The sequence below is a fragment of the Rhineura floridana genome, chromosome 3 (genome assembly GCF_030035675.1).
Source record: "Rhineura floridana isolate rRhiFlo1 chromosome 3, rRhiFlo1.hap2, whole genome shotgun sequence".
Lineage (NCBI taxonomy): Eukaryota > Metazoa > Chordata > Lepidosauria > Squamata > Rhineuridae > Rhineura > Rhineura floridana.
In genome coordinates this window covers 30,369,156-30,384,003 of record NC_084482.1, presented here as the reverse complement: position 1 = coordinate 30,384,003, position 14,848 = coordinate 30,369,156, and the positions used below count along the sequence as shown (strand labels likewise).

Here is a 14,848-nt window from a genome sequence, read left to right as displayed (position 1 = left end):
ATCATGAAACTCTCCCATAGCCAAGCAGTAGTGACTGCTGGGTCCTGAGACTTTGTTGTTGTTTTATGTGCCTTCAAGTCAATTATGACTTATGGTGACCCTATGAATCAGTGACCTCCAATAGCATCTGTTATGAACCACCCTGCTCAGATCTAGTAAGTTCAGGTCTGTGGCTTCCTTTGTGGAATCAATCCATCTCTTGTTTGGCCTTCCTCTTTTTCTACTCCCTTCTCTTTTTCCCAGCATTATTGTCTTTTCTAGTGAATCATGTCTTCTCATTATGTGTCCAAAGTATAATAACCTCAGTTTCATCATTTTAGCTTCTAGTGACAGTTCTGGTTTAATTTGTTCTAACACCCAATTATTTGCTTTTTCGCAGTCTATGGTATGCACAAAGCTCTCCTCCAGCACCACATTTCAAATGAGTTGATTTTTCTCTTACCCGCTTTTTTCACTGTCCAACTTTCACATCCATACATAGAGATTGGGGTACCATTGTCTGAATGATCCTGACTTTAGTGTTCAGTGATACATCTTTGCATTTGAGGACCTTTTCTAGTTCTCTCATAGCTGCCCTCCCCAGTCCTAGCCTTCTTCTGATTTCTTGACTATTGTCTCCACTTTGGTTAAGGACTGGGCCAAGATATTGATAATCCTTGACAAGTTCAATGTCCTCGTTGTCAATTTTAAAGTTACATAACTCTTCTGTTGTCATTATTTTAGTCTTCTTGACTTTCAATTCAAGGTGTTGGTATTAACCTTTAAATCCCTAAACGGTTTCGGCCCAGTTTATCTAAAGGAACGCCTCCAGTATCACCAAATATGCCGCCAAACAAGATCGGCCTCACAAGACCTTCTCTCGGTCCCACCGGTGAAAACAGCTAGGCTGGTGCGGACCAGAGAGAGGGCCTTCTCGGTCGTGGCCCCCACCCTCTGGAACTTGCTTCCTTTTGACCTTCGACATGCCTCCTCCCTGATGTCTTTTCGTCGAGCCTTAAAGACCTTGTTATTCAGGCAGGCCTATGGGATTTCTGGGGTGGGTTAGGCTATTACTAACAGGTGGTTTACTGTTGTATGAATATGTTTTAAATTGGGTTTTATATTGTGTAAGTCGCCCAGAGTGTCTGTTAAGTCAGACAGATGGGTGACTAACAAATAAAATTTTATTATATTATTATTTCAGCTGTAGTCCTGTTTTTGTGCTTTCCTCTTTAACTTTCATCAGCATTCATTTCAAATCATCACTGGTTTCTGCTGGTAGTATGGTATCATCTGCATATCTTAAATTATTTATGTTTCTCCCTCCAATTTTCACACCTCCTTCATCTTGGTCCAATCCTGCTTTCCGTATGATATGTTCTGCGTATAGATTAAACAGAGTGATAAAATACACCCCTGACTCAACACCCTTTCCAATTGGGAACCAATTGGTTTCTCCATGTTCTGTCTTTACAGTAGCCTCTTGTGCAGAGTATAGGTTGAGCATAGGACAATCAGATGCTGTGACACCCCCGTTTCTTTTAAAGCATTCCATAGTTTTTCATGATCGGTTCTACACAATCAAAGGCTTTGCTGTAATCTATAAAGGACAGAGTGATTTCCTTCTGAAATTCCTTGGTCCATTCCATTATCCAATGTATGTTTGCGATATGATCTCTGGCTCTTCCCTTTCTAAATCCAGCTTGGACATTTGGCATTTCTCACTCCATATATGATAAGAGCCTTTGTTGTAGAATCTTGAGCATTACCTTACTGGAATGGGATATTAAGGCAATAGTTAGATAATTACTGCACTCCTTGGGAACCCCTTTCTTTGGAACTGGAATGTATATTGAACGCTTCCAGTCTGTGGGCCATTGTTTAGTTTTCCATATTTCTTGACAAATTTTTGTCAACATTTGGACTAAGTCTCAGAGTGTGTAGCAACTCTATTGGTATGCCATCTGTTTCTGGTGATTTGTTTCTTCCAAGTATTTTAAGAACAGCTTTCAACTCACATTCTAAAATTAACTCTTTATCTACAACCATAGGAGCTGGTGACCTTTGCCAAATACATTGTGGGCAAGTTTTTTGTTCTAGCATCCACCAACAAGAAGGCCTACATGGAACTGTTGTTCTGGAAAAGCACGGCTGCAGTACGGGAGATGACTGAAGGCTACACCTTGGTGCGGGAAGATGAAAGGTGAGCTCCTGGAATCTTGTTCAGAAACTAGCTTTCGGTAGGAGCATTTCCAGAAAGGAATGGGGGGGGTACAGAACCTAGGCCCCAACTCCCTCCTTCACAAAATGGCCACTCAATATATCCCTTTTGTTTTGTTTTTGTGATTTTAAAATAATGATGATTCATAACTGGTATTCAGCGGTATATAAATATATTAAAATAATAAGACTTTTTCTAAGTAGTTTACAAAATAATTACAATGTGTGTGTGCATGTATATATTAACAATGAAGCAGAAATGCAATAATAATTTATTAATATACTGTTTACAAGCCAGAATGGCATGCCACAAAATAATACAAAATTACAAAATAATGCAATATAAAACAAAATACCCCCCAAAAGAAAAACCCTAACAGAACATTTTGAAGACATCTTCAGAATTGGGGACTTATTTACCTATTTTTGCCTCTAGGTTGATAACTGGGGGGGGGGGGGGAGGTAGCACACCCTTCCAGGACCTCCACATAGGATTGCCACCTTGTCCCCTGGACATTGGCTGCTGTCCTTTTAAAATCGTGAGGTATAGTGACAGACAACACTGCTGTGACTCCTCCCCATTTCCTCCTGTGGTCCAATGGTTTGCCTGCTTTCCCTCACATGCTTTTGGTGAGTAGACATTCACATGTTGACAATCCCAGATTCACTTTTTATTTTTTTTGTATACCAAATACATACCTCAAAGTTTGAAGGTAAGGAAAAAAACTTGATAAAAATAGAACTGTACTTCAACCTTAAATGGAAAGGCAGAAATCCATATTAAAATGCATTATCTTTTGTTTCACACTGTCAATTCAAGTCCATTCTCAAAAATCCACAAAATACTTCAATCTGTCTGCAAGAGTGTCCCACTTTTGGAGGGTGATCAGTAGTCAAGAAGCCTTTCTCAGTGCAGTATCTCTCTCCTCAAACAGCTCTGACGCTCACAAGACCTCCCTGTGGACTGAGGAAGAGGAGGAGGAGCTGAGGGAACTTTACTACAAGTACAAGGAAGTGGAAGGTATTGAATCACATTGTGATGAAGCGTACAGCGTTAGACTGCAGATAGTGCAAGATCAAGATTCAATATAGGATGCCCGGATTCTATTCTCTGGTTCAGCAAGATACAATTAAGTGCTAAGGCTAGGCTGAATGATGTCAAAAGAGAACTTCTGACCCAAATTTGGGGGGCATATGATGAAACTGAACTGCTTGCCCTCTTTCACGCTTTAGGGGGGAAGGGAGTGACTTTTGACAGCAGATCTGATGGAAGTAGTTTTTGTAGGGCAGAAGTACGGCAGAACCTAGGAGCCATGAGTCCTGGGTTCTGGGAGGTACAATCATGTAAATAGGCACTTGACTGGTTGCCTGCATCAGCAGTTTAGCTGGTACCCATATTGGGGTTGCATCCTATCCTAAGTTCCAGTGGCCACCATTTTTCTTCATTTAGTTTTCTTTTTTTAAAGAAAATGAGAAAAACCAAGAAAAATGGATGACCAGATACAAAGGAGGTTGGAGTTGCTTTATCTTTTTAGTAGTTATATAGGAAAAGATGTTGAGTGTGATGCTTTCACCCCAGCATGACAGACTACACTTGCACAACTTTCCTCCTTTTATGCAACTCTCAGAGAAATATAGGGTTTCAGTGGCCTTTTCCATATCTGGTGACCCTAAAGAAAGGAGAAAAATGGACACACGTTTTTTTAAAAAATTAAGTTGGTCCCATATTGCTGTTTGGGATCAGTGGTGAATCCTAGATTAGAAAAGGTTTAAAGATTGCTCACCTGTGGCAAGTAAGAATTGTCCCTGAGTCAGGCAGGCAGGGAAGCTTTTACCAAAGCTAGTTTCTTTTTTAAAGCTACAGGTAGGTAACACAGCCATGCGTGGGTAGGCAGGTGAGTAAAATGTGTAATTCAGCTCTTGAGCAGAGAGCCTTTTGCTCCGTTTTTTTTTTTTTTTTTTTAAGATGAGGGTGAGGAGCTGGATTGTCTGCTTCTCCCAGCCCAGTCGTTACACCTTTTTTCCTTTTCCAACACTAGATGAAGACATCCTTAACAACATCGTGGCACACCTGAGCACTCGGAACCGGACCCGTAAGCAGGTGGCCAAGCGGCTGGTGCACTTGGGGCTGGCAAACAGCATGCGGGACTTCCCCCGGGAGCGGTAGGTCTTGGTGGCAGAGGCTGTGATGGATGCGCACTGTCTTCCTTCGCTGACGGCCTCGCTCAAGGCTGTGGCAGTCATTATTAAGAGGAGAAGAGGGTGGTGTGCCTCTTCGACTGTTCTGTGTGTCCAGGATGCCCAGTGGATTCTGGTATAGGTGCAGTTTTAATCACCTGAACATAATGGATTTTAAGAGCAAAGTTTGATTTTTGTAGTGAATAATTTGGCAGCATGCAGTAGCAACCTGTGAAAGGCACCAGTGGGAAGAGCTGCTGCACCCTTTAAATGGGTACCTATCCTTTCCCCGTGACCTCTAGTCATGCTTCCCTGTGCATATCCTCAGCCTTCTGCTTTTCATTCTTTTCCATATCTTGCTACTTGCCTCTGCGCTGCTTCTTGCAAAAAATAAAATTAAATATACCAAATGCTGCAGATTGAAAATCAAGTTTTTTTTAAAGTAACACTTCACATGTGTTAGTAACTCTTATGACAGCTGTGTATGTAGGCCTGAATTTTTATCTCTGTATTAGAAATGGGGGCCTGAGGTTGAGATATTGCACCCCTCACTTCCAGCTTTATTGCTCAAGCTCATCAAAGCAGCTAGGCTTTATTATGCAAGATGACCAGATACTAGTGTATTGGATAAGTTCTTGTAGGGTAGAATTTTAATGTCCTTGTTGCAGAATTTTGACTGACACAAAGCAGCCCTGGTGAACTGTAGCTAGCATGGAGTTGACTGACCCAATATATATATATATATATACGTATATCAAAATTGTACTCCCTGATGATGCAATTTTATGTTGAAAATACATTGTATTTTGTGTCATATATAAAGCATCAAAGGAACATGTTTGCATATGTGCTGAATCTGCAAATTTTCATTTATGGTTCTGCTAGTCATAGGGAGGGGCAAACAGCTCTTAAGTTTTTTTATTCAATAATATGAAATAGACATAAATCAAACTGACATTTTTCACTCACTCACAGGCACACACACACCAGAGAGTGTGTGAGTGTGTATGTGTGTGAGAGAGAGTAGAGTATGAGAGAGAGTTTAGGAAATTCACCAAATTATAAAATGTCCCTAATTTTACAAGAATATAATCCCTAACAAAAAAAGCACATCCAAAGGATTTACAAACATCACTGATAACTAATTTCAAATAAATCCAAGGAAAGTTACAATTACTAAAACCATTTCAGTAGGCATAATTTTTTTATATCACTACTGTCTTCTCTGCATATGCTGGGGGGTAATGATTCTTTTACAGTGATTCTAGGTAAGCAATAAGTTTGACACCAGCTATGATAAGTAATGTAGCTTCATTCAGCTAACAGATTATACTTCAGCATTACAAATAAGGTCGTTCAGCAGACCCTCCCCCCCCAGCCTCTACAGAGCATGTACCATTGATGTGTGATGGTTGATGTCTCCTCCCCCTCTCTCCCTCCCCCTCCCTCTCTCCCTCCCCCTCCCTCTCTCCCTCCCCCTCCCTCTCTCCCTCCCCCCCCCTCTCTAGGCAGAGAAATAGCTGTCAGGCCATTTCTAGAATTGTAAATGTCCAATAGGTAGTGCTGCCACCTCACAGAACACTAGTTGTTTACTATAGAGTCTCACCATCTTTATTGTTGTAGTCATAACATACTGATGAGGCAGCTGTTATTGTTTACCATTTCCTGTCTACTTCAAAGGATGCTTTAGAGATGAGTTACCCTCTTCCCAAGCTTAACCACATCAAAGAGCCACTGAGACAGTCTGTTCTAACTAGACTGTCTTTCATTCTTACACAGAATACAGCTCTAAACTGGTACTTTCTATCATACCATATAAAAGCATACAAGTAAATAGAGAAGCAGTTTCAGGCCCCAAAATAGGCCAGAGAGGGCATAAAAGGGGCAGTTGAGGGACTTCACATATCCCCAAAACAATACAATTTCTCTTGACGGTACAGCTACCAATGCTACTTTTCCAATATTTGTATACTGAACTTTATGATTCCAGTACTGAATATATATTTGTGCCAACGTTGTAAAGAACTCTTTAAGGCACTGAAGCCCTGCCTACTCTCCATAAGAAATCTTTAAGCACCTTTCTCTGGCCTGTGATATGTCACAAGGTGTTGTCCTTTGTGCTTTCAAATCTATTATAATCTTAAGGGCTAGAAATTTCATTTTTGAAAATTGAATAAACTTCTTAAGATGCTAAATTCTTTGCTTAGTATCTATTTTGGCACTTGTGCAATGGAATTCTGGGAGGAGTTCCTGAAGAATATGGACTATCTGGATCAGCTTCAGTCTGGATTCAGGCATGGTTTTAAGACTGAATCAGTCTTGGTTGTCCTGATGGTTGACCTGTATTGAGAGTAGGACATGGGGAATGCATCTCTTCTTGTGCTTCTTGATCTTTCAGCACCTTTTGATACCACTGACCACAGTGTCCTCCTGGACTGACTCTGTGGGATGGGTATCGGTGGCAAGTGCTTTTTACAGTGGTTCCATTCCTACCTGCCAGACCGTGTCCAGAGAATACCATTGGAGGATTGTGCCTTGGCCCCAAGGTTTTTGTGCTATGGTGTGCTGCAGGGTACAATCCTGTCGCCATTGCTGTTTAGCATCTATATGAAGCCATTGGGTGTGGTCATTAGGAGTTTGGGGGCAAAGTGTCGTCAGTACACTGATGATACATAGATCTATTTTTCCATGACATCTCAGTCAGGAGAGGCTGAGTGTAGTCTGGAACACTGGGTGCAATTATGGAATGGATGAGGGCTAATAAACTGAGCTTGAACCCTGGGAATACAAAGCCACTGTGGGTGTATGGTTCCAGTGTCCAGCAGATTGTCCATTTGCTTGTTCTGGAAGGGGTTTTATCTCTCTGAAAGAACAGGTGCATAGTTTGGGGTTGCTCCTGGATGCATCTTTGTCGCTTGAGGCTGAGGTAGCTTTGGTGGCTAGGAGTGCCCTTTGCCATCTGTGGGTGGTGTTGCCAACTACAGCCGTTCTTGGATGGGGATAGCCTGGCTGCAGTGCATTGGTAAACTCAAGGCTTGATTATTGCCATGTGCTCTATGTGGGGCTACCCTTGCTCCACTCCAGCTGATGCAAAATGTGGCAGCGAGGTTGTTGATGGGGACATATTACCACCAGCACATAACTCCAGTGCTTACACTGGCTGCCCATATGTTGCTGGGCCAGGTTCAAGGTTCTTGTGTTAATTTACAAGGGCCTTAATAACTTGGGTCCAAGATACCTTAAGGACTGCCTGGTCTCTTATATCCCTGCCCAACCACTAATATCTTTGGGGAAGTCTCTCTGAGTGGTCCCCCATGGCTCAGATGCATGGCTCGTAACAACTAGAAGCCATGCTTTCAGCACAGTTGGCCCAAGCCTAGCTGAGATTAGACAGACACACTCCTTGTTGAGCATCAGGCACTTGACTAAGACTTTCTTGTTCCAGCAGGCATTTTGAGGTAGTGTTTGGTGTTATGGTTAATTCATTACTGATTGTTTTTATGTATGGCTTGTTCTTACATTCCCACCATTTAGAAATGCAAATGATTAAGTGGTATATCAAAATTAAAAATAATAGTAAATGATTTTTTTACAGGATATGTACAGTCTTGCCTTCCTCCCTGTTGTGATTTGGTTCAGGCAGGGTTCTTATTTGAGAGCTTTGTCCTTCTCCCTGCACACCCACTTCCTTGCTTGCTGAGAAATCTTGAGGCATGGGGGGAGGAGGGGGAGGAAAGTGTCATAGTTGCTAACGTGCTGTGCTTTCTTTGACAGGAAGGGGACCCGCATTGTACTGTGGACAGAGGATCAGGAGGCGGAGCTTCGGCGGCTCTTTGAGGAGTTCCAGGGCACTGATGGTGAGGCTGGGTGGCTGAAGGGTCTCTAGTCTGCAACCAGATAATGGATGCCTGCTCTTGCAGAGGGGGTGGTGATGACGAAGCCGAGACTAAAAACCCTCTAAACCAGGGTTGGGGAACCTGTGGCCCTTTCCAGATGTTGTTGGCCTCTAGCTCGCCTCAGCTCCAGTCAGCATGGCTGCATGACGATGGAGGTTGTAGCCCAGCAGTGTTTAGAGGGCCACAGTCACCCCTGCCTTTTTAAAGTCACACTCTCAAACTTATTGTGTGTTGAATTTGCTCCTGCGGAAGGATTGATTTTCAACAAGCCTCCTCCAAGAGCTATTTGGCCTACCTCTGCTTTTCCCTCTCCCCAGCTCCAGGATAACATATGTGAAATGGGTAACAGTAATTTATTTATATAGCACTTTATCTGTGAGGGTAGAAATAACACCAGCATGGTCTCTGAAGAGAATAGCGCACTCAGGGTCTTCATATCCGTGTCCCATGAGGGCACTGGGGGTGGGCAATGGACAAGTCCTTTTGGGGAGCCAGTGTGGACTGAGATCCTGAACTGTTCTGGCGTCTTTTCTCATCCCCAGTTTCTCCCTCTTGGTAGATATCCTGACCAATGTGATGAGGCATATCACAGCTAGGCGCTCCAAGGCCCGCATTATTGAAAAGCTGCTCAGCATGGGGCTAGTCTCTGACCGTAAGGAGCTCTACAAGAAGCGCAAGCACAAGCCTGGCTCCCTGGGCATGGTATAGTGTCCCCACCCTCTCTTCCGTGTGTTGTCTCTTTTCTCTTGCATTGTGTGCAAATGGACCAATGCATGTGTGAATGTGTATGTGTGCATTGGAACCTTGACAGTGTGACAGATCTTGGGCTGTTGGGTCCTTTTCCTCCTCTTCCTGCCCCCCCCCATCTTCAAAACAGATGGCCACAGTTCTTGTAAGGGCCCTTTTGCCAAGTGCATGTCTTCAAGCATGATTCTTCCCATCTATTTCTCCTTGCCGCTCATTTGCCACCCCTTCTCAAGCATCCCCTCCTTCTTGCCAAAACAGCACACAGCACTTCTTGCCTATAGACTCTGCAGGAGGAGTTTTTTTCCCCTTAGCCAAACTGAATTTTCACTCCCCTCACAAAGCATATGTTATGTCTCCATTCTGCAAACTAAGCCTCCCCCCCAATAGGAGCTCGAATGTGGATGTTCCATAACATTGCAACATCTGAGCAAATAGGTAAAGGAGGCCGGTTCACAGGAGGCAGACTTTTTTTACCCTCCTTTACGCATGTGAATATCCTCCAAGATCTGATTGGTCGAAATTATGCTTGGGTCGGTATGACTTGCTCAGATTGGGATTCTTACCTTTTGGGTTCAGCTGGGGGTATGGCTTGATTTTCTGTGCAGTGTTTGTGTGGGTGGCTGAAGGAAGAAGATGCCTGTTTTTCGTCACCTGCTGCTCCATGCCACTGCGATTTTTCTTTTTTCCCTTTCAGAACAAAGACACGTTCCCCAAGGACTTTGTGGCCTCTGACCTGGATGAGGATGATGTTGAGGAAGGGGAGGAAGAGGAGGACTTGGACAGTGAGAAAGAAGAGGAGCCAATCTGGAACTATGGCGAGCATGACGTGGGTAACAGGTCCCTGGATGGCAGGTGGGCTAACAAGAAGTGGGGAGCTGCATCAGATAAAGACTGGCAGGAACTTGTACAAAGCCTGAGGCAGGAAGGTGAGATGCCCTTGGCAACCTTGGTGGCAGGAGAGGGAAATGCAGTGCACATGACAGTGCTCAGTAGCTTCCCCACCCATTTTTGTCTCCATAGGTTTGTCTGGCCCCCTGCTGTGGCTCCAGAACTGCTTGAACCGAACAGCTGCTGACCGAGAAGAGGATGGTAAATAAGGGGGGAACTGGGGCTGGTATTGCAGGTTCCTGGTTCTTAGAGGAAACAATAAGGAGAGCTGTGGTTTGAGGCTTGTGTTCCCAGCTATGCCGCTGTTTCGTGAAATGGCGTGGGGTGAGGCTGGATGTTACCTAATAAGGAAAACTAGGAACCAAGATCCAAATATCCACTAGGACCTTGTAGATGAGAATATTATCCTGCTGTTTTTCATATGATACCAGAACTGAGCTTGATGGGTTCCTGTTTCACCAGGATGCACCCAGCCAGTGCCATTGGTGCCACTGTCTGAAGAGAATGAAGATGCCATGGAGCACAGGAATTTCCAGAAGTTTCTTCGGAAAGTAGGGATTCGAGCCCCAGCCAGTGAACAGGTAACTTGTTAGTTAGAGAAGAGATGAGAGAAAGAGAGAGAGTAAAACAGGGAAAGGACCAACTGTTTGTAGTATTTTTGTTTGTCTTGGAAGGGCAGTTTTCAAAATGGTGTTATCTGTGGTCCAAGAGTTTTAAATTAATAATCTGTTAATTTTATCTGAATGCTTGACTAGAAATGCTGTTGAAAAGTACTGTTGCACCTCCTTCCTTGCTTTAACTGAAGCTAGGTTCCTGTGAGCTTAATTATTTCCTGCTTAGAATAAGATTGCTGGGTGCAGCTTCTAGGTTGAAATGATCTAGAAGTACTAGGAATACATCCAAGATCTAAGTAGCAACAGAGGTAAAAAGTGTGACCTGCAGGAATGTTTGGTAAAGTCCCATTCACAAATCCTGGATTTAACCTTATTAGAGTATCATTTATAATTTTCCTTCTTTGTGTATTTTTTGGAGATATTGATGGAAATTTTTGAAATAAGTGGGGAGAAATATAAATAAATAGAGGAAAGACAAGCAAAGCACTCCCAAATTCTACTAAACGATGACGGAAATGCTTCACTGTACCTAGCCACAGCGATGTGTTTTCAGTTTGTTGTTACGGTGGGATAGCAGTTTGTATTTGTTTTTCTCTCATGCTGTCTGGAGAAATATTCTAGGATATGTGTTCTATGAGTGAACGTTCAGTTTGTAAAGTGGAGTTTTATACAATCATATAAGATCATTATTAATGTGGTGTTTTGTTCCCTGTACTTGTTTAGTAAAGGCTTACTTGTTACCCTGGGCTCTCCCCTTTCTCGTTTTGAGTCTTGCACAGTGTCTTCTCGCAATGATTTGTGTCTCGAGTGAGTTTGGGACATATCCAACAAAGTCGTCCCGGTCAGACAAGACTTCCTTCTCCACAATGGAACTTCCTCTCCCTCTCCTCTCCCCATATGTTCCCCATGCCCCCCCCCCAAAAAATCTGCTCTGGATGGTTTGGGGAAAACCCAGAACAGATTGGGAGTACACAGAGGGAGAAGTTCCACTGTGCAAGCAGAAGTCCTTGCATGAATGGGACAACTGGTGCAGCAGGCCTGAACTTAGCTATTATTGTGATCATTTGGGTAATCCCCTCTATTTAGCTCTACTGCAACAAGAGGCTTGCAAGAGGGGGGCCAGGAGCAGAAGCAGACAGTGCCCTCTTGTGGCCAGGAACTAGCAGGAGTTATTGACCTGTCTTTTTACTTCCTACAGGAATCTTTCTGGCGCATCCCAGCCAAACTCAGCCCAGAGCAACTGCGACGAGTGGCTGCCTCCATTGCCCCACCAGAGCTGGAAGGAGAGACCAAAGAACAAGCAGCTGGTAGGCGTATGAAAGGGAAAGCCACTGAAAGTCTGCTTGGTGAAACTAGCCCCCTCACCCCATTCAATTGCACAAATATGAATAATAGCCAAGAGGCCGATTCCGCTGAGCTATATGCTTATATGAAGCGATTGCTAAGCCCATTTTTCCTTACCACCTTTTCTCTCTCTCTCTGAGTTACTTTCCTTGCGCTTTGCCACTTTCCCAGTGTCTCACTTTAATGGCATTCGGCGTCTCCTGCCCCTTCCTCCTCTGGGATGTTTCTACAGCTTCTCTTTCTTGGAATTCTTTGCTATTTCAACTCCCTCCCCAACCGCTTCCCTTAGCACCTGGTTTCCTCCAAATAACTTTTTGGTGCTAGTTCCTCGGCTCTTCTATTTCGCCCTCATTTTCCTCCAGCCACTCTCCTTTCGTTTGTTATTCGTTTCCCCACCCCGGCTTCAGCTTTTCTAGTTCCAGGGCCCTGTGCCAGCTTTTTATCTCAGTTCCCTTTACTGACCAACAGCACATAACTGTGGCTGTCTCTTCTCACATGTGGAATTTTCTTGTCTTTGTTTTGCCTAATAATTCTGGTTTTCAGCTTTTTAGTGTTTAATGTGATTGTACCACTCTTTGTTTTTAATCAGATTTTTTGTACTTGATCACTGTACCTTGCCTGGAAAATTTATCTGGCAATTTATAAACAGAAATAACAAATGAATGACTCCATCATTTCTAGGCCCTCTGAAGGTTCCCCCTCTAGCCAGATTGACCTTTCACTTCTCTCAGAAGCTCACTTGTTTGCCAGTTGTATTGCCAAACCTTTTTCCTTAGAATTTAAGAGTGTTCATGAACAATATATGACATCACAGAAGTTTAGCCAAGGCTCACAGAGAGACAGAAGGCAGTTCTAGCACGTGTGTATAAATGTATGATATTCTATTGATTTAAGGTCCCTTAGGTCACATCCACACCGTACATTTTAAACCACATTCAGCTCGCATGGTTTCCCCCAAAGGATCCTCAGAACTGTAGTTTGTCCCTCACAGAGCTACAGTTCCTAGCACCCTTAACAAACTATTGTTCCCAAGATTCTCTGGGGGAAGCGATGTGCTTTAAATATGCTTTCAGTGTACGATGTGGATGTGACCTTAGTGTTGTGCATGTGACTTCAAATAAGACTGAAAGAGACACAATCGAGGGACTGCAGGTTTCAAATGCAGACCTTCTCTGAAGGCAGGTTCAGAGTCTCCCCTTTCTGTGACCCAGTACCTGCTCCTGTTGCCGATGTATGAGTCATGCACATGTGGTGTCATAAAATGAGTGCATATTTATGCACCACTGTTTTATTTCTCTTTTTGCAGTTGTGTATCCAGCAGGGAGAGGGTTTCATGTACTTGTTTCTGCATTTAGATGTCTGAAACACCCAAACACAAATAAACAGTAGACGCCAAAAGATAAACATGAATGCCCTTGCTTATTGCAAAACCCAGTCTAGAACAGCTTCCTCAAATGGCTGGTGAATCAGTTACCTGTCTTAGCATCCTCATTTCTATTGATGTTATTGTGCCCCAAAACGTTGTCTTGATGTCATGCTCTCAAATGCTGACACAGTCCCCCACACACCTCCAAATAGTGGCTTTTTTGCTTAAGTTTCGTTCCTTAAAACACACGTGAATTTGTGGAATTGGTTACTGCCTAATATGGTTACATTTGTCCCAGCAGGTGAGTGGGGAAGAATCCTGCCAGAACCCGTCCTCCTTCCTGGCAGAATTATGGGCATGTGGAATAAGCTAGCCTGGGTTGTCTCCAGCAACTGTAATCAGGGCAATGTCTGTTCCAGGCCAACCCTGGACTTGTGACCCCTTGAGCAAGGCATAACCAAGTAGCCACGCATGGCAACCCTCCAGGGGCTTGATGAATCTCCTGGCTTTACACCTGCCTGGAACAGAGAATACCGTCAAGCCACCTGGCAGGTCACAAAACATAACTGGTGGGCTGCATTCTACTTGGTGAGTCACAAGTTGGGTCAGCCTGGAAAATACATTGCCCTGCTTACAGCTGCTGATAGCAGACTTTGGCTACTTGACCATGGGCTGAAACCCATTCATATGTCCCAAACTGAAAAAACAAACAAACCGCAATTCCGTATGTTAACAAAAAGGGTTTTGGAGTTCTGGTCTAGAGATAACTCAACATCTCCTGACTGTAGCTGAGAATTGCTGGCCTCAGTCCTGTTTTAGATGAATAAAGCCATGGGCACAAGACTGTACAGCACTGCTGTACCTGTGATGTTCAGCCTTTAATTTAATAAAAGAGAGACCTGTACTATAGTTTGGTGTTTGGGAGACCTGCTGTTCTGGAATGTCCTGGTGCCTCCTTTGGAGATCTCTGTACCTGAATTAAGTTGATGGGGAACCTTGGGTAGTACACAGTGCTCAACCTACTCAGAGCAGACCTACTGAAATTAATACGTTACTTTGGTCCTTGGATTTCAGTGGGTCTACTCTATAACTTAATTAGATACAACCCCCTGAACTGATGTAAAACTGGCTTGTCTCACCATCAAACTACTGCAACCCATTGCAGAGCTGGCTTGACCTTTTTTTTTTCCTCTTTCCATTTGATGTACTTTCTTTCTTGTTGGTTTCAGCAGAAGGTCATCTCAGTACAGAAGAGCCAAGATGCCCGATGGCAGAAAAGTAAGAACTGGGGGCTATATGTGTGAAACAGGCAGGGTGTGGGAACGCAGACAACACTCTAAAGCAGGCAAAGTTGTTTGCAACAGCTTGGAGGAGAAGGAGGTGGCAGAGATTGTAATAACTAAAACAAACTTGGGTGAAAAACATAGAACACAGGAAGCTGCCTTACACTGAGTCAGACCATTGGTTCATTTAGCTCAGTATTGTCTGCACTGACTGGCAGTAGTTGTACAGAGTTTTGACAGGAGTCTTGCTCAGCCCTACACAAGATTGAATCTGGGACATGGTGCATGCAAAGGAGCCCTTTCTCTTTCAAGTTCATTCTAGGATTTGGGTTT

At 43.6% G+C, this 14,848-nt stretch overlaps 1 protein-coding gene across 5 annotated transcripts in view; it reads left to right on the top strand.

Annotated features, from left to right (window-relative positions):
- Window positions 1-14,848, top strand: part of TIMELESS (timeless circadian regulator) — a 52,368-nt gene that overhangs the window by 34,646 nt on the left and 2,874 nt on the right. For 4 of the 5 annotated variants that reach the window (XM_061615186.1, XM_061615185.1, XM_061615188.1 and 1 more), the window contains exons 19-28: window positions 2,031-2,182; window positions 3,135-3,220; window positions 4,239-4,362; window positions 8,152-8,234; window positions 8,833-8,975; window positions 9,715-9,946; window positions 10,041-10,109; window positions 10,371-10,489; window positions 11,721-11,829; window positions 14,462-14,510. In XM_061615186.1, coding sequence (XP_061471170.1) covers window positions 2,031-2,182; window positions 3,135-3,220; window positions 4,239-4,362; window positions 8,152-8,234; window positions 8,833-8,975; window positions 9,715-9,946; window positions 10,041-10,109; window positions 10,371-10,489; window positions 11,721-11,829; window positions 14,462-14,510 — 1,166 coding nt within the window. The remainder of the gene's footprint in view (window positions 1-2,030; window positions 2,183-3,134; window positions 3,221-4,238; window positions 4,363-8,151; window positions 8,235-8,832; window positions 8,976-9,714; window positions 9,947-10,040; window positions 10,110-10,370; window positions 10,490-11,720; window positions 11,830-14,461; window positions 14,511-14,848) is intronic. The other variant, XM_061615190.1, reaches the window with a different exon arrangement.